Consider the following 19,286-nt stretch of genomic DNA (forward strand, 5'->3'; position numbering starts at 1 on the left):
CTAACTATAATGACAGAAACCATGTTGAAATGTAAAATGTATTTGACGTGTATTTTGATTTTATAGTTTGACTCATGTCCCATCTGTTAACATGGAGGAGGCGGGCTTTATGAGCTATACTGCAGCCAGCCAGCAGGGGGCGACAGAGAGGGTTTGGCTTCACTTTTTGGGAGCTGTCATGTCGGCCATCTTTTTATACAGAACATGGTTCAGACTGCATATAAGAAGTGGACATCCAGTTTCAAAATTGAAGCCAATGCAGAAGCACCTTAAACATGCATTCTGTCTAATGTCCACCAGGGGGCGACTCTATAGTCAGACTGAATGAAACCAGATGGGAACAAGAACCGACTTGTCACTTGATTTGGTGCAAGAATAAAGATAAAGATGTAACATTGTGTACCAACCCTGTCGTCCAAATATGGTCACGTCTGGCTCCAAAAACCAAGATGGTGGCAACCGAGATCAATGGGTGTTTTCCTGGTGGCCACTCCCATTTCTTTTACACTTTTTATGCCTGCAACACTTAAATACAGCAATAATTATATCCATATAATATATTATTTATTGTTCTTATATGTCCTTTCTGCATACTGACCACTTTCACTTGTGGCGCTTTCTTCTATTGCTAAAATAATAAGACTTAAAAGCAGTTCTACTCATACTGGAGTGTTTCTACAGTTACTTTAATACATAATGTGAATCCTCTCTCTACATCCTGATATAAACATGTTATGAAACAGAATATACTGACTAAACCAGTCTTTATATTGTAATCCTCCTTATATTATTTTTGGTGTAATCTTTTCTACCTAGAATCACACAGGCCAGGTGAACTCGCGCTCTGATTGGTCAAACACAGCCGCTCTGTCGGCGTGGTGGGCGGGGACAGGAAACACGGGAGGTGTGTTTTCACTGACGGTTTTTTCCCCTCTCCTCACGGAAGAGAGCGGAGGAGTCGGTGTCTAAAAAACCTCCGGGAGAGGATAAAAACCGGACACATCAGGGAGCATTAAGCAGGAAGAGGAAATAAAAGCGTGTGTGGCGGGGACAGACATGGGACTGTGGTTGTCCTGATAGCGGAACAGCAGAGGAAGCAGCGGACCTGAGGGAGGACAGGCACCGGGCTCAGACATGGCCCACGTAGGCAACGGAGCGAGCGCGGAGGAGGAGGTGCGAGGTTACTCTCACATTCATACATTACCTCATATATAATATTACTTTTACTTCATAGAACCATACACATTCTTATAATACTCATGTGTTGTATTGTAGCCTAATTATCTTCAATAGTAATATTTTATTTCCTGGATTTCCTTCCTATAATACCGCCTTTTATTTCCATAGTCTTCTTTATTGTGTACTCTGCTATATAATCTGCTATGATATAATTCTGCTTCATGTTTATATGGCAGAACAATCCTACAGATGAGTAGGCTGACACAGGTGTGGTTCTTTCTTATGTTGTCATATGGTAGTGTTTCTATGTCCCTATAGTGACCTGGACTAGATTGTGTCTATTGCCCTTTATGGCTCTTTTAAATTGACCCTAACGTCTGTTGTAAAACTGCAGGAGAGTATTAGTGCCAGGTAGAAGAGAGAGGGAATAAAGAGGAAGATTTATTTTGGAGAATTAAGTCAAAATAAATCCTCAAAATGCAAAAAATATAAATAAAATCTTTCTCTTGTGGTTATTTTTTCTCAAAGCTGGCTTTAGTTTTATCACCGAACAGTAGTCTTATAAAAATGTCGAGCGTGTCTTAAGGTTTTCTTCCAATGTACTCTTATAGTCTAATACTGGTTATCCATAAAGTTCCTCCTCCTGTCTGAAATGTGTCCGCAGTGCAAATATTAACTTATTAGCTGTTTTATAGCGCATGTATCAACCTTTATTAATTCTGTGATAACGCCTCTATGGTGATGTGCCTGTGTTTGTGTCCCCATAGTGACCTCCACTTTATTGTGTTTGTCCCTATCTTACATTAGGGACAAAATATCCATACGGCATAGATATCGTTGTCCTGACTCGTGCAATACAATTATCGCTTGGCTGGCGCCAAATATCGATGTTTTAATTTACAAATATACGACGCTGTAAACAGATGTCCCTGTGATTTTGACTCACGGTGTCACTACTTCGTGACTCCTCACGGTGGAGCTTATGACATGAATGAGGGTCACGTGAACGGAAAGTAATTGGCCAAAGAAGAAGAAGACAGCAGGAGGATGTCGGACAGCGGTGAAGTTAAGAGATGCAAAGTCCTGATTTGTTCTTACGGTTGTTCACTTTACAGACTGAAAACACGTTCATTGTTTGATCTCAGTTTGTGTCGTTAATCCTGCACATTTAATATTCTTCAGGTAATTAGATATCGTGATGCATCATTATGTAATTGTTTTGCAATATATCAATTATTGCAGAATGGCTGTTAGCGTATCGTATCGTGTATCGTATCGTATCGCGTCTCGTATCGTGGGGTACCCTGCCATTCCCACTCCTACCTTACATATTACCACTGTGTTCCTAAAGGCTTTCTACGTTTATCTATTAAACATAACTTGCCCCACAAGTTTATAGAGATTTATCACCTGCATCACCTGTAGTTTTCAAGGCTGGATTTCTAATATTTTGTGTCACACATTCATATCTTCTTTGGGCATTTTCCTGGAGATACTTCCTTGTGTAAGAACAAAACATATTAGATCATATTCTTCATACACTACCATATATACGCCTTGTGAGTATTCAGCACATTACATCTAACTGGACGACTTCATTACACTTCACTGACGGACTTCATCCCCCTTACAGCTTATTTTCTCCATCACATGTATTTAATTAGCATACACAGTCCATATTGTCTCTATAGTATTCCTATCCTGACTCAGAGTGTGTCTCTGGGATTATATAATGCATTTACAGCGAGCTTCGTTTGAGCGTCTTTTTTATGCCACATTTATTCTCCTGTGCATTTTCTCATGTAGAGCTACTGAGGCTGATGAGCTGTGAGCATACAGCTGATTATTGTATTTATCCACGTGCAGTGTTTAAGCAGCTTAAAGAGAGGTGATACTATCAGTGCCCCTGTATGTGTTTCGTGTGTGGGCTTATGTAAATGACGGATCTGATTTCAACCACAGGCTGCCTCCTGCAAAACAAACACAGGAAGTTGGATGAGAAATTAGGATAGTGTTCTGGAAGCTAATTGCATTTATTCAGATGGAAAATGAGCAGCGATGACATCTTTTATGACTCAATCACAGCAGTCAAACTGTCCTCAGTCACAGGACAGCGATCAGTGGAGAAACCCTCAATGGTTTCTCTCTCATAAAAGGATGTAAGGTGTGTTAGTAAGGTTAATCTTTACCCTTCAGTTAAGTCTACAGTCCCACCCTTTTTCCTATTGTTCAAACTGGGAGTGCCTCGGTGCAGCAACTGGACGAGGTTGATCTTAGAGGTTCTAAGGACGAGGGAGTTCATGGTCCTTCAGGAGGTTCAGAGATCTGTGCTTTTTGAGGTTCCACAAATAAAGGAATTTTATAGGGGGTCTAGAGATGGGTCCTTAGGGTCAACGGATCCTTATAAGAAATTTAAGGACAATTGGAGCGGTTACAAAGATCTCTAAGGTACCTCTGTCAGACCTTGAGATGTCTTAAAAGGGAGAATATATTTCCTATTGGTCAAAGACATCTGTTGAGGGGTACCACGGGAGGTTCTACGTATCTCTGTTGGAGGTTCTTAAGGTCTTTTGGGACCACCGGTTGGTCAATGTCCTTAAAATATCTTTGAAGTGATGCAATATGTTTTTTGTGGGGTCGGAGGAGTCTTTGAAGTGGTATGTTAGTTTTTCGGGGCACATGGAGGGTTAGAGCCGCTACTCCTTCACATCGAAAGGAGCCAGCTAAGATGGTTCGGGCATCTGGTTAGGATGCCTTCTGGGTGCCTCCCTTTGGAGTTTTTCCGGGCACGTCCAAGTGGGAGGAGACCCCAGGTCAGACCCAGAGCTCGCTGGAGGGATTATATATCCTGTCTGGCCTGGGAACGCCTCGGAATCCCCCAGGAGGAGCTGGAAAAGGTTGCTGGGGATAGGGACACCTGGGTCACCATGCTTAGCCTGCTGCCACCGCCAACTGAAGATGATGGATGGATGGATAGATATTCTAAAGGTACTGTCCATCTGTATGAAGGAATCCCACGGATCTCTGTGACATCATCTGGTGTTTTCTTAGGACATTCAACCTCCAGGGGTCCTAAGGGCTCCAGAGGGTGCTAGGAACTGAGGAACATGATCTGTAGAACAAATGTAACGACACCTTTGACCTCGTCATAGACCCAAGAGTTCTCTGAGTGTGTTAAAGATGGGTCCAAGGAGACTTTGCAGGGGCTTTTGTGATTGTTGGAAGGGGTTGGGAAGATTTTATGTTGGTTCTAGTAAAATCTGTGTCCTGGATCTTATTGGGGGTCCCTGTGGGGTCCTAAATGTATGTTAGAAGGTTGCATTGAAGGGTCCAAATGTGTTAAAGAGGGGTTACCAGATTTTTATAGAAATTTGGAAGCTTATTGAAGTGGATCTTTAGTATTTGAGGATATTCTAGAAATATTCAGGAACATTTATGGACATAGAAAAAGAAGAAAATATTTGAGCAAGTATTAGTCGTCCTTTGGAAGTTAGAGTTTTAGAGAGCTAGAGTTTTACAGGTGTAGCAAGAGCGCATCGAGTGTAGTGTTGGGTAGGGCTTCTGCACCGAGAAGGTTTCAGGGTCTCCAGTGAACATGCTTAAGGCTGGATAGTGTGTTGGGAGAGTGTTTCTTGGTGTCTTTCTCCAGGAAATCTGTTAAGCTGGACTTTCTGTTAAAAAAACCCACTGCAAATTCAGGTGGATGACGAGTCCTGCGTCAAACCTCACCAGTTCATCTCCTCATGTGAGCTCACAAACGCTCCTCTGTCCTCCTCCTATCTACCTCCTCACATTACGGAGGAACTCAGCTGACGTTGGTTGAGCTGTGAGGAATGTAGGACAAGCTGTGTTTATAATAACCTGAGCACAGTGGAAGGTTATCATCCAACCTCACTGCTCAGCAACGCAACAATGAGTGAATAACACAATCACGCAGGCAGAAGTTATTTGCCATTTTGTTGCGACACCCAGTTGTTCACAGCTCTGTTAACAGCTAGTGAGGCACTAGTGTTTTGTATGACCTATGACCTCTTCTTTTGTAATACCAATTAAGCTAATTCTGCAGCTGAGCAAGTCTTTCGTTTATATACCCTCAAGTATGAATAGAATGTAAATAAGCTTTGCATTCATGCTGTTCTTTGTTGTTGGCCCCACACCATGTAAACTATCAGGACTGAAAACTGTGCACTGCTTTACATTCAGTTCGAGAAAACTGAATCGTTCTGTAACTTCCCAAACAAAACTGGACAAAGATATTTTAGATATTGAAGCTGCGTGCACGTTGGTTGCACATGTTTCATGGTTCTATGTGGAGATATAAGTGTTCTCCACAAAGGATCCAGAGTTTCCAACGCCTACCGATCTCTAAATAGGTTCAAGGGCATGTTATAAAATCCAACACGGTTGGGGTTTCCATGTAGAAGTTCTGGAGGTTCTTGGAGAATCTTAAGAGTTCGTTCATGAGGATCCACTCAGACTTCCTCAGACTTAAGGATAAGAATAACGCAAAGTATTAATAGAAACATTAAAATGTAATAGGGTATCACAATAATTTAAATTCCAAGGTCCATGACAAGCTACCTGAAAAAAGCTGCATGAAGTAACCACTGAGCAACTAGTATTTGTGACTGTATCAAACCTAAAGCACTGGGTGCTCCAGCTATGAATGCAGACTATTGTGTAACTGACTGAGTTTGCAGAATGTGATTATTAAGAAAACACAAGTAGACCACTGTTTGCCTCTCCACAGATACCATCACTTCCTATTTCCTCTGTGGGGTCAGAGGTCAAGGCTACAGCACTGGTACTAAGTTCAGAGTGACACAGAATATTGTAGCTTCGGTGCAGCATTTAGAGTGTCCGGAAGTCTTGAGGAGGCTCAGAGGAACATCATGGAAATGACAAGTACCATGTTGTGATCAATAAAAAGGTTCTTATGATCTTGGAGAATATTCTATATAGTGTAATGGGTGTTGAAAGGTGCTTGTAGAATGCTTTAGAGTTTTGAGAAGGTCTAACAGGTCAATGACGCTTGTGGAGATTTACCACGTCATGGAGTTGGTCCACAGGTCCCTAAAAAGATTTTGGTGTTGTCTAAGGGGTTCTAGATTCTTTTGAGAGGTCTGCCAATGTGTTTGGTTGTGAGGATTCCTCTAGTAGTTGAAAGGGTCTTCATACAGGTTCTAAGGACCTTGAAGGTCTTCATGTGGATACTAAAAGTGTTCTCGTGGTCTTTCTTGTCAGGTCGGTTATGGTTTGTCATCATCGAGTTCTTTGTGGAACTTACAGAGTGGGTTCTAAGGATCTGGACTTATTTGATCCTTAAATGGGAAGCAGGGAGTTTGGTGGGTCTTCAAGGATTCTTTGAATGTGCCATGGTTTTTGAGACGGTTCCACAGGCCAAAGTTTGAATGGGTTGTGGGGGGTCCTAAGGCGTCTTAAAGATGTGCTTGGCTTTCTATGTGTCACTGGAAATGTTTGAGATGTTTGAGTCTTCACATGGTCCAGGAAAGGGATTCTGTGTTGGTTTTAAGAGTTTTGAAAGTGAAAGGGGGCTGCAGAAGTCATTAAAGATAAAGTTCTGGTCGGATGGTGGTTTCGTTGTCCTTGACAGCGAGGGCATCCTTTCGGAGTTTCCAATCTTCCTTGAGAGTATTTGTTTGTGTTTAAAGAGCGCCTGTGGGGTAATACGACACAGTTTGTAAGTCTTGACTAATTGATTAGAAAGCCTCTGCTGTCACAAGAGAAGCGTCCCTGACTTTGACCTCTACATGTGTGTAATATCATACAGTGGTGTAGCTGTTGCTTTTTCCACATCTCCTGGTTTCTCCTGCTGTTGACTGAAAACATCAGATCTGTATCTGTTTTATTCTAACATATTCTTAGAAAACATTCTGTCTTTGTACCAGGAATCATTTCGTCCCCAAGATATGCAGAAACAGGGCGCTGGTTTAGAAGTACCAGAATTCCCCTTTAAGTGAGGGTTTGAATGGAGCAATTTTGATTGTCTAAGAGAAATCTTCAAACTTCACCTATGGTGTTAATTTTTAGTCTATTGTGTTGTGAGTTAATACGTGGACTGGCTGGTTTTACAGGATTCATTTATAGTAACACACACAGCGGGAGCTTCTGGCAGGAATGTTGCATACAGACAAACACACTGAAAGAGTCCCGGAGAGCATCTGTTTGTAGGGAGAGAGATGAAAGTGTGAAAAGGGAGGACGAGTTTGAGAGCTTCTGTTGGATTCACACGTTTGTTTTCCAACCATCCTCCATCTTTCCCTCCTCACACCGACTCCCCCTCTGCTCTCAGGTTTTATCTCTCGTGCTTCACAGGTATGCACAGTGTTATTATGAACTTCTGACCCCGCAATAATACACATATGTTTTTGCCCCAAAAGTGACCCCCAGACAATTACGCCCACTTTTGTCACATTTGAACAAATATTGAACAAGTTGGCTGGTTTCAACTCCAAATCAACCCCATTGGTCTACCTATGAGTGACTGTTGCTGTCGGCGACCTCACAATTGGTTAGTTGGTCGTGATACATGGTTGGGTTAGGAAAACCTTTTAACACAAGGGAACTCTGGTTGTTTCTTGTTTCCTGCCAACAGTCAACGTTGGCTTCTTTGTTCCGGCCCCACCAGTTTTTTCTTCCTAAGCAAATCTGAACCAGGGCTTGGTCAGATCAGAAACCTGATGGGGTTGGAAGGCACTGAAAAGTAACGTGGTCCTGCTGATGGAGGCGTCAGATTAGAAATATCTTCTGTCTCTGGAGGGCAGTAACAAACTCATATTCTGATTGATTGCGAGGACTTTTTGTTGTGTGCCTGGTAGACTTAGCTCAGGGCAAAAAACACCCATGACAGCCTTCGATATGAAACATCCCATATTTTCCTAACAGTCAGGATGTTGATAGTGGGTCAGTGTTGAAGTCTGGATGAGTGTGGGACCACAGCCGGTCGATAAGTTCAGCCTGCAGGCAGAGTTTTCTGTGTGTGTGCGACCGGCGACTGCAGCTGTACACTCTTATGTAAGAAGCCACTGGGATGCTATTATTAGCTGCTACTGAAGCTCCAGAGACAGGCTGGCTGTGTGTGTGTGTGTATGTGTCAAACCAATGCTGCTGCCTTCAAGCTCATATGTCGGTGCAAAAATAGGAAATGCGTTGGGTTGTAGTAACTGAAAGTCTTTGACCTCGGGCAGAGCTGATGCTTTTGAAATCATAAAGAAAAAGGACGTCAAACAATCAGCAGCCTCCAGAGCTCAGGCTCAAAGTGTCCAGGGCTGCAGTGCCTTGTTTTTCAGGAACATTGACTGTACCTAAAGACGTCATATAACTATTGGTCCAGGATCGACTGTTTTGCTGCCTGTCGTCCAATTTGTCGGGGCCAAGAAGTTTCTCTTAAACACAAGCTCTGAGAATCACAGATTACACGAATGCCAAAGGGCGGTGAATAATTGGGGAAAATGGGATTATCCCCAAAAAGTGCCGATTGAGCTAAGGTTCAATAAAAAAAGCAAAGAATAACCCTGAAAATACTGGAAGTACTCTGAAGTATAACTAAAAAATAAGAAGTTCAAGAGGCTGGAATATCAATAAGGATTCATTTTATCACCCTGACCTGTAACTGGCCGACCACGCCTCAACAAGCAGCCAATCAGGAGGCTGATAATGTTTATGGTTTGTCTGAAGGATAAATGTAACCAAGATTTTGTTTCCGTGGTTTTCAGGACTGCTTTGAAGATGCCTACGACCGAATACCTGCGTGAGTGCAAACACACACGTACACACACACGTACACACACACACACACACACACACACACGTCTGGAGTGTGAGTGTTACGGATATTTACCAGGAGGGTGTATCAGAGAAATGTTTAAATATTGATAACATTAAAGTGTAATTATACTATATATATATATATATATATTATAGGTGTACTGCATCATAAGAAGGTCCCCTCTTTGATAGGTAGATACACTCAAGCCTGCAAGAAAATTCTGTCATTTGAAGTGATATTGTGGTAAAAGACATTCAACATTTTTATTCATTTTAAATGACTAGAAACAGAAGTCCCCACTTGGTCAGTGTAGAATGATAGTCCACTGTTGGTAAGGGAGATAAGTATGTGTGTGTGTGAAGATGAACACAGCTAAATGTTATTTTCCGTCAACTTCCTGTCTCCTTCTATCTTTGGGTTTAGTCACTTCCTGTTGCCAACGTGTGGATATATCTCTGCTCTGTGTGTGTGTGTGTGTGTGTGTGTGTGTGTGTGTGTGTGCAGGGCGTGTCACATGGACCTGCAGACGGCCATCCAGGAGACTCAGTGTGCTCTGAATCTGGTCCTCAACAACAAGTTCTCTGAAGCCCTGGACCTCCTCAAACCATGGTAACCATGCCAACAAGCCTCCAGTGTACTGATGTGTTTGAACATACCGTAAACACAGTTTGTAATCTGGAGCTTCTTTATACTGGTGCGACTACAGATCCCAGTTTTTCCTAGTAAGGATGCTGGTACTGTACCCTCTTATAAATCTGCTGCTTGTGTTACCTTTGTGTCTGTAGCATCGATGCTAGCAGGGTTATGACCTCTGATGTTGCTGGTAGTTGTGCTACTACTACCCATACTACTGGTACCATAACTATTCATACGACTCTCAGCACCGCCACCGTTACTGCTATTACTACTATAACTATACTTTGTGTGTGCAGGTGGAGGGACAGTATGTACCACGCCTTGGGTTACAGCAGCATCCTGGTGATGCAGGCGACCATGACCTTCGAACACAGAGACATCCAGACTGCCATGGCAACCATTAAGGAGGCGTTACACACCTGTCAGAGGTGAAAGAGAAGACTGTGTTATTTCTTTTTTCTACTTCTGTAACTGATGTCTTTGTTTTACTCAATTCTCTATAAACACAGAGGGCAATTTCTGAAAGGTAAATATTACAGTTCAAGTATCTCACATCACTAACTTGTGCAGGTTCAGGAAGAGGAACTCGGTGGTCGGATCTCTGTCCAGTCTGATCAGCAAGCAGTCCAACCTGCAGGAAGGTACATGAGCACGTGTCCCACCCACATAGTTTGATTGACAGCTGATGTGTGCAGCTCAGACATAAACCAAAAAGCAGCAGTGAGTCACTGAGTGCGCTGTGTTTGTGTGTCTGCAGAGGAAATGCACGCAGAGATCTGCTACGCCGAGTGTCTGCTGCAGAAAGCCACGCTGACGTTCGTACAGGTCAGAGCTGCTGCCTGCCCGTCTCTGTCTGAATGTCATTATATAATAATGTATTACTCTCTTGTTTTAATAATTATTTAAGATTAAAAGCAGAGTGATGCTCAGAATGTGTGCAGTAGAGGTCGACATGGCCTCATGTTTAGTCCCTAGTAGGGTTAAAGCTCCAAACGCCACATTTCCCACAATGCACCTGGAGAGAATCTCTTTCATTGAGAATTCATTGACCCTGATGACACATCTATCTGCAGTTCTGACACTGGCCTCTAGGTGCTGCTGTTGTAACTGTAATGACCTGAATGGGAAAACGAACATTTCTTCTCTCGTCAGTTTGGACTAAAAGTCATTTTTACTTCTTGTAATGTTTTTTAAATATTAAGTTTTACTGAAACAATATTGAGAGTTAATCAGGTGTTTGTTTGAGAGCATATTTATGGATCAAATAAGGTTTTTCTGACTGCAATCACTGACAAATATATCAGTTTAGCTCTTAAAGCTTCAGTCAAGTTTCCTAAATGAACAGTTTTATATGACATGTAATCAAATTGAATCAACACAGAGCCGTTGGGGAGGTAACAGCAGCTTTTGAGGATAATTCATCATCATCCTGATTCATTTAAGGCCTCAAGGAAGCTTCTGAGAAGGGATGCTAGTACAAGTACTATTCAGCTCAATATACCTACAGCTTTCATGCTAGAAATCAAACTGAATCATTAATTATAAGTAAAGGACTTTTGACCTAATTGGGCATTTCAAAAATAATAACCGAACAATCCATACAAGGTGATAAACCATAATAAGTGAAGCTGAAGAATTAGCTCAGAGTTGTTGCTTTGGCTAATGCTAACGAGGCTGTTAGCTAATTGAGTACATTGTCACTGAATCCTCTTTGACCATCCAGGACGAGAACATGATCAGTTTTATCAAAGGAGGGATCAAGATCCGAACCAGCTATCAAATCTACAAGTAAGTGACTTCATCAGTGAAATACAGTATATATTTGTTTTAAAGGCAAATAGACATTATGAGCATCTTATTTAAATTAAAGGTTCAACATTTTAGCTTAAATAAGGTTGTGATTCCATCATATTCTGATTGTTACTTCCTGTTCGTGGCGTCAAACAGGGATTGTCAGAATGTGCTGAACGTAACTCAGGACCTGGCGGGCCAGTCTGATGCGTTCAGACAGTTTGAGGGCGGAGTCAAGCTGGGCATCGGGTCCTTTAACCTGGTGGGTCTTTATTCAGCAATCCTGCATTAAAATGTCTAAAATGGTATGTTGTATATTTTGATGAGTTTTGGACTTATTTTATCCCAAATGTTTGAGAAATCTGTAATTATATTTAAGGCGACACCAGGTCATAAGTCAAAGAGTGTACAATAACACTCTTTAGCCACAATTAGGCAAATATCATCAGCATATTGGCGAATCAGCAACATTAATAGACGGGTCATCCTCTGATGGTTTTCATATGATTTGATGATCATGATGATTTTCCATCTCCCTCTTTCAGATGTTGTCTCTCCTCCCTCAGAGGATTTTGAGGTTGTTGGAGTTCATCGGATTCTCAGGAAACAGAGTCAGTACACCTTTAAAGTGATGCTCCAAGATCTGTCTTCAGAGTCTGAAAAATCTGATTGATATTTAGTTAAATATGTAATCCTGTGTCTCTCTGTGCAGGGGTTTGGTTTGTCCCAGCTGAGAGAGGGAGCCTCCAGTCAAAGCTTGCGGTCCATCCTCTGCGCGCTGACTCTGCTCTTCTACCACACATATGTGTCACTCATACTTGGTAGGGAAACAGGCACATTTGCCCTTCTTTCAGAGATACAGTAGTCCCGCTCCAGTGATGTATCTTGTTGACTCTGGTTCTCATGCTCGGTCCAGGCCACTTGTTAACGTCATTATGGCCGATGATAATATCGTTAATGTGTTTGATCAGGAACTGGAGAGGGGAACCTGGTGGAGGCTGAAGCTCTGCTGGAGCCGTACCAACACAAATACCCAAAAGTAAGTCAACCACACAACAAGAGCAATCCAACATTCAACCTCAAGATTCAAAAATAAAATTGAACTGTCAGGAAACACAATGATTTTGGACTTAATGTTTTAGATTTTTCTGTTAAAGAAGAAACATTAATGAAAGCTCTGCAGTGATTGGCTGATGAAATGTGTACTGTCCCTCAGGGCTCCATCATTCTCTTCTACTCGGCTCGCATCGCAGCCCTGCGAGGAAACTTTGAGAAGGTCTGAAACACACACATTGTAATCATCTTTTTGGACCCTCAGTGACATAATATATTCCCCGAACTTTAAACCTTAAACCCTCAAACAGCCCTTTCAGGAAGTAAGAACCACTTTCCATAAATGTTACTTTCCAAACTGTTCCCACTTTTCTCTGATCAGTTCTCATGAACACAAACAGCCGCAGCTCTCCGTCGAGTTGGCTCAGTGTTGATGTGTAAGGTGTTTTGTGTGCGTCAGGCCCGGGCGAGGTATGAGGAGTGCATCAGCAGCCAGCAGGAGTGGAAGCAGATCCACCACCTATGTTACTGGGAGCTGATGTGGACTCACTCCTACCAGCAGGAGTGGCAGCAGGCGTATCACTACGCTGACCTGCTGTGCAAAGAGAGCCGCTGGTCCAAGGTAAACTTTATATTTATGCGGTTATATTATCTGTTTGGGTTTTTTTCCCATGATGTATGAGCTGAGTCATCCCAAAAGTATCCAAACTCTGGTGACTGTGACATTATTAAGTATTAGTTAAATTGAGGACCAAGTTGAATCCCATCTTTGCTTCTTTTTTTAACCATTTCCAGGCCATTTATGTGTACCAGAAGGCAGCCATCCTCAGCATGATGTCAGAGGAGGAAGTGAAAAAGACAGGGGAGGACATTGTGGAGCTCTTTGGGTCAGTCTGCCTCATCAAATCATGTCACCTCTGTATGCTTAAATACATGTCTGAACACATGCAGAAATAGACCTTTGCTCTTCAAAGACTTGCTAAATGGAAGCATAGAGTTATGTTTAGTCTTAGGGTAAGGGGTTAGGGAATGTGTATTGATATTGAGGGACCTCACAAGTATAGAACCAAATGTGTTATGTGCTTGTACAGGCAGGTGGAGGGGCTGAAACAGCGCCTGGCGGGCAAGTCCATCCCAACGGAGAAATTTGCAGTGAGGAAGTCCAGACGCTACAAAGCTGCTAATCCCATCCCCCTGGTCATCCCCGCATTGGTATACTCTTATACATTCCTGCTTTACACACATTTAAATAGATCTTTGGAATCAGTTTCACAAATGTATTTAGTGTATTTAATCAACAAGAGAAAAAGAAGCAATCTCAACGGTGTCCTTAACCCTTTAAACGCTGCCATAGCAGTGGACCTCCAGTGACTGCATAAGTGTTTCTATGGTAGTACTTAGTAATGCTCTTCGTATTATGACTCTTATTTGAGAACAATCTAAACAGGAAGCAGTGATCTTCTGTATCATTTTGGGTCTGTTTTAAGAGAGTTAAATGAAAGTTTTGATTTGTAAAACTTTGGCATGCTGTGCATTAAGCTAGTTTCATAAAGTAACAGTTGGTTATATTTTGCCTTCCTGTAGGAGATGATGTATGTTTGGAACGGTTTCACCATCGTCGGTAAGAGAGGTGACTCTACCGAGGCTCTGCTGGTCACCATAGAGGCAGCTGAGGAGCAGCTTCGCAATGACCCCAGTGAGCTCAAAACCACAAAGTTGCTACTAGCGCTAGTGCTAACACTTTTACTACAATTACTATTCTTAGGGAATACAATGGGGATTCCGCAGGGTTCCGTTCTTGGCCCACTTTACTTCAGTTTATACTGAATGTAAGGGTGTGAATCAGAAGCATTCATGGAGAAGGTTTTCTCACACATATGCCGATGATGCTGCTACATATTTATCAGTTAAATTCAACTGCTCATTAAGTAAAAAAATATCTAATTGCCAATAACATGAAAGTAACTCAAAGTATTAAGGCAATAGAGCAACTTTTGTGTGTAGTTGAATGGAAGGTGAGGATCATGCGTTGTGCAGCCAACCTGCTATCATGTCAATATGAACCCAAATCAGTTGTTGAATCAATGCCACAAAGAGTTTCGAGTTCTGAAGGCAAAAGGGGTCCAACACGATGCTAGCACTAGCTAATAAACCAACTATGGTAACATCACGTTTGTAGATTACCTTTAAATATTCATGGTCAGTGGATTAAGTGTCTTTAACACTTTAACACCGCCCTGCTGCTTAAATACAACAAAATAACGGTGTTTATGTGTCCTCCACAGGCCCGTCAGAGTTCCATCCAGATGACAGCTGCCTGGTTCAGATGTTGAAGGGACTCTGTCTGAAACACCTGGGCAGGTTGTTGCAGGCCGAGCTCTGCTTCACGCAGGTTCTCTCCAGGTAACACACACAAAGACATACAGACAGACGGGTTCAGGCACTTATTGTCACTGTTTATCTCCTGGAGGTGTCAGACAGGTAAGATAACGGGTCCTGTCTGTGTTTCAGTGAGAGTCGGATCAGATACGATCACTACTTGATTCCCTTCACGCTCTATGAGCTGGGTCTGCTATATAAACAACAGGGAGACTTCACCAAGGCCACTACGTACATCGAGAATGCCAAGTAAGTTTGTACCTCAGCATACCTTAAAGACCATTCCATATACCTGATGGAATACTTACATCTTCTTTTGATGTACCTTTACACACCTTTCTGTTATGTAAGCATCTGACAGATGTGTTGTTCTTCATCAGGACGAACTACAAGGACTACTCCATGGAGTCCAGACTGCACTTCAGGATCCATGCGGCCCTCAGCAGCCTCAAAGGATCACCTGTAGGCACCCCATAATACTCAAACTCAGAGTGCCGCTGGAGACAACACAGTATAAAACATGAATCCAGGGATTTCCCAACAATGAAGTACCCCTTAATGAAGAAGTGTATCGGGTTGTAAGATCAGCAGGAGTCTCTGTTTCTCCTTTACCTTATTTATCCTTATGTTTACTTATTTATTTCTTTTATTGTGAGGACAGAAGAGGTTAGTAAAGCTGACACCTCCTCCCAAACAGGCTCGGGCTTCCTGTCAGCGTCTGCAGATCAAACTGACACGTTATCAGTCGATGCAGAGCCATGGTTCAATGCCAAATGTCAATTTAATCACAGTACACATAAGTGCAGCTCCTTAGTGTCATTAAGGAGGCAGTAACACAGGAGCAGGTTCACTCAGGGCTCGTTCACTCAGACGCTTCGCACAGGAGGAGACTTTCAATTGATATAGTTTGGGACTTCCGGGCGAATCGTGCAACTCAGCTGCACGTTTCATGTAAAAGCACAAGGTAGAAAAAAGGCTGCAGTGCAGGTCTCCTGTCAGACCACGAGGAGGAGCCAGTAAGTGATCTGAGAACACAACTCTGTATCCCATCTCTTCTCACCTTCTTGCTAATCTCAGTTTGAACGGGCCCTGAACTTAAACCCCTCACATTTATAAAACCAAACAAATCCAGGCCTTGAACTGAAATACGTTTATAACTTAGCATGGAGTTCACGCCTCACTACACGACCGCCGCTCGCAAAAACAATGTACATTTTTAATACTGACAAGTCGAAAGATGAAACTGATGAGTGCTTTCATGTGAACAGCACAATATATATAAATATATATATAAATATTTCTGCTTTATATTTTGCCTTTTTGAGTTCCTAATAATACATCATGCCACATGTGCACGAAGCACACAAACGTGTCTGTGCACATGCAATCGCAGCCTTCTCACCAACCGTGGCTTATATTAACACACACACACACACACACACAAAGTAATACACTCATTCCAAGCTTCCACATAGCGGGCAATATGCACATTAACGGCTGTAAACGCACACATTTAGCAGCAATATAAAAGAACTTGTGCTGTTAGTCATTCTGTCTGCGTGTGTCCATGTTCAACAGACTGTAGTTTCTGTTCTTTATTGTGTTAGAGGCAGCCAGGTCTGACAGGTTTGAAGAGTTTCGAAAGTGAAGTCTAATAAATGTTCTCAGGTGATGTCACTTGAGTCAGCGTTGTTTGAGGCTCAAGACGACAAGTTTAAAACATCAAAAAAATCTGTTCGATCTGCAGTTGGAAAGAAATGAGCTCACCAAACGTCTGCAGTTCTTTGCACAAACCAGTATAAGTTCAAACGCAGCCACGTTTGAAAATAATTTCTCATTTAAGTTTATGTGCAACTAGCATTTGAAGGGTTGTACCAGCAGGTTTAGTTCCAACGTAGGCAAAAGTTAGCCGAGAGGGAGTTGGGGAATTGCTGGGGAATCGCTGCTCTGCCTCAGAGAAATGTTTGCACAACTAAAACCACACTAACTCCACTTCGATTTTACCCTTTCACGACAAAATACTGAAAATTCTGAAGGCTTTACGTCAAGTCCTAGTTTGGTTTCAAACTGAAACCTGAAGCTGAAGCTGAAGATTATGGCTTTATTGTGTTTATTTTGTGTATGTGTTATATTCTATTCTATTCTATGTTGTATATTATATCGATTGATCGTAAACATTGAAGAACACTTAGCTTAGCTTCTACTTATGTGCTGCTGAATTCTACAAAAGCACAATCTATGATCTCCATTCACTACCACAAATACAAACAGAAGGACATGAAAATTATTTTCCAGTCTTCTTGTTGTTTGAAACTATAACATGTATAATATATAAACACTCTAAGTATTTACTGTGTCATATTCAAAAGGTACAAAGTTTTCATACGAGGTGGATTTGAGGTGGATTAGAATGCCTTCATCTCCAATACATTGTGAAAGTTCAAATTAAACTCAGAACATCAGATAAATCTGTGTACTATTTTGGAAGTTGTGTTATTCAGTCCTAAACAATAATGACAATAGCAGCAGATTCAGCTGATCGCATCTTTGCTTCCATTTTAAGCACATTTCCCGTAGACTCACTTCTAGTGAACCTGTTGTCGTAAGCTACTTAAATAAGTGCGACAATAGGAATTGATTAGCCTTCTCCAAAAAACGAATGTATTAACTGAAAGACCAAATTATATATGTGTCTTGCTGTGCGTGTCTTTTTTCAGTGTGTATTTTGTGCCTATCACATGTTTGGGTGTAATTTTCTGTACATGTTTGTGTGATATGAAACTGAACTTCCGGACGACTTCAGTGCAGTAAATACTCCTCAAATAACCAGAGTCCTCTATCTAAAAAAGTTGTGGCAACATAATGAAGCCCCTGTAGATTTACAATCAACTGCTAATGCTGGGAAACTGCCAGCAATGTTTTTAGCTAATGTTGCAAATGTCAGGTTTTGCATCCAGAAAAACACAATTTGACCTGTAAATATATTGTAATGATTTATTATAGGTAATGTATCAATAATTAAAACTGTCAGTTAATCAGTTTACTATTATATGATTTATTTAACAGAGTGTGTTGTGTTAGCATCACACCCCTAGCTTGCGCTACAGTGTTAGCATGCAATCTGCTTTTCCTAATAGGCTAATATAATACACAGTGCCTGTTAGCATAGAATATCCATAAATGTTAGCATTATCACTCACAAAGTGTATGCTCATGTTTGCATAATACAAGCCACAGTTTGAGGGTGTTATTTTAAATAATTCAAAATGTGTCACTAAGCTAACGTTGTTATTTCTGAAGGGATCATTTGTAGTGGTCATTAAAAAAAACAAGAAAATCTTTTTGTAACATTTAATTAAGAAGGCTTTTCCTGAATCTTCAAGACATAATTGTACAATTAAAACCTGTTCTGACTTGTGTTTGCTTAGCCAAACAAAAGATGCTAGCAGGAAACCCTTGCTAATTTTGTAGAACACATTTTTGTTCAAACTGTACATCGGGGACAATAGTGTAATCCTTTATTTCTAGCTTTTGACTTTGTCTGGATTAAAAGTAGAAGAAGTAATCGTACATTTAAAAAGTGTATTGAAAATAATAGTTATAAATACAGTTTGTTAGTGTTGTAAAAAGACTTCTAATCACCAATCTACACCAAAGTTGTATCACTGTAATAAGCTAATTATGGAAGTTTTTAGTGTCAAATAAGGCGATTAGCATCTTTACAGTTTGCACCATTCATTGACGCAACCTTTCTTTATAGAAGGCTTTGGTTCACATGTTTCATTCCTTGTGTCTTTGTAAACTGTAATACTCAATAAGGTTCTCAATCGTATTTTCATTGCATGTTATTCTTCATTATGTTTATTTTCTAATAAGAGACGTTACTGTATGTGTTATACGGCAGGAAGTGATACAACCCTATATGAACAGGCTTTGCAGATGATGAACCAAGTGGTGCAATAAAATGCAAATAGAAGAATTATTAATAATTTTTGGTGAAATTGTGTTTTTCTTATATTATGTGCCTCTTTGTTTCTGAGTATTTAGCTTTTATTTCTTATTTCTGTGGCCTTGTGTTTATATTAAATGTTTTTGCTTTGAATGAGCACATCAGTATCACTTGTGGTTATTTGTGTTGTTGTTTTTGTTGTTGCGATGTACTGTACATATTCTTACGGAAATTACGCAGGATTTGAAGAGATGAGCTGTAGTTTTTCACTTCAAAGAAAATATGATCACCAATCAGATGTTCTTGTTATTATATTTCCACTTGAAAATTATGTTTCTCTGTCCTTTCAAAAAGAAGAGACACATTTTTAAATCAATTGTTCATTGTTATCATAACACATAGGGATGAATCAACAAGAAGCTGTTGAGCTCTATCAAAGGTAAACTTATGGCTTTGAAAGTATAGCTATGCTTCCACAGAAACATTGTTCAGAAAATAATTAACATTGAC

At 41.1% G+C, this 19,286-nt stretch overlaps 1 protein-coding gene across 1 annotated transcript; it reads left to right on the top strand.

Annotated features, from left to right (window-relative positions):
* Positions 1–934: 934 nt before the first annotated feature.
* LOC138600679 (tetratricopeptide repeat protein 39B) lies at positions 935–18,943 on the top strand. Its single transcript, XM_069672154.1, has 19 exons — positions 935–1,173; positions 8,916–8,950; positions 9,473–9,577; positions 9,901–10,032; positions 10,175–10,245; positions 10,362–10,429; positions 11,328–11,392; positions 11,552–11,657; positions 11,941–12,006; positions 12,108–12,216; positions 12,367–12,434; positions 12,612–12,671; positions 12,909–13,070; positions 13,244–13,335; positions 13,540–13,660; positions 14,033–14,144; positions 14,734–14,851; positions 14,960–15,076; positions 15,208–18,943. The coding sequence occupies exons 1-19, from the start codon at positions 1,135–1,137 to the stop codon at positions 15,302–15,304; spliced, it is 1,743 nt and encodes a 580-aa protein (XP_069528255.1). The 5' UTR covers positions 935–1,134; the 3' UTR covers positions 15,305–18,943.
* Positions 18,944–19,286: the final 343 nt, after the last annotated feature.

This window comes from Semicossyphus pulcher, unplaced genomic scaffold (assembly GCF_022749685.1).
Source record: "Semicossyphus pulcher isolate SPU_LCO1_2020_fin unplaced genomic scaffold, fSemPul1.0.p SCAF_21, whole genome shotgun sequence".
Taxonomy (NCBI): domain Eukaryota; kingdom Metazoa; phylum Chordata; class Actinopteri; order Labriformes; family Labridae; genus Semicossyphus; species Semicossyphus pulcher.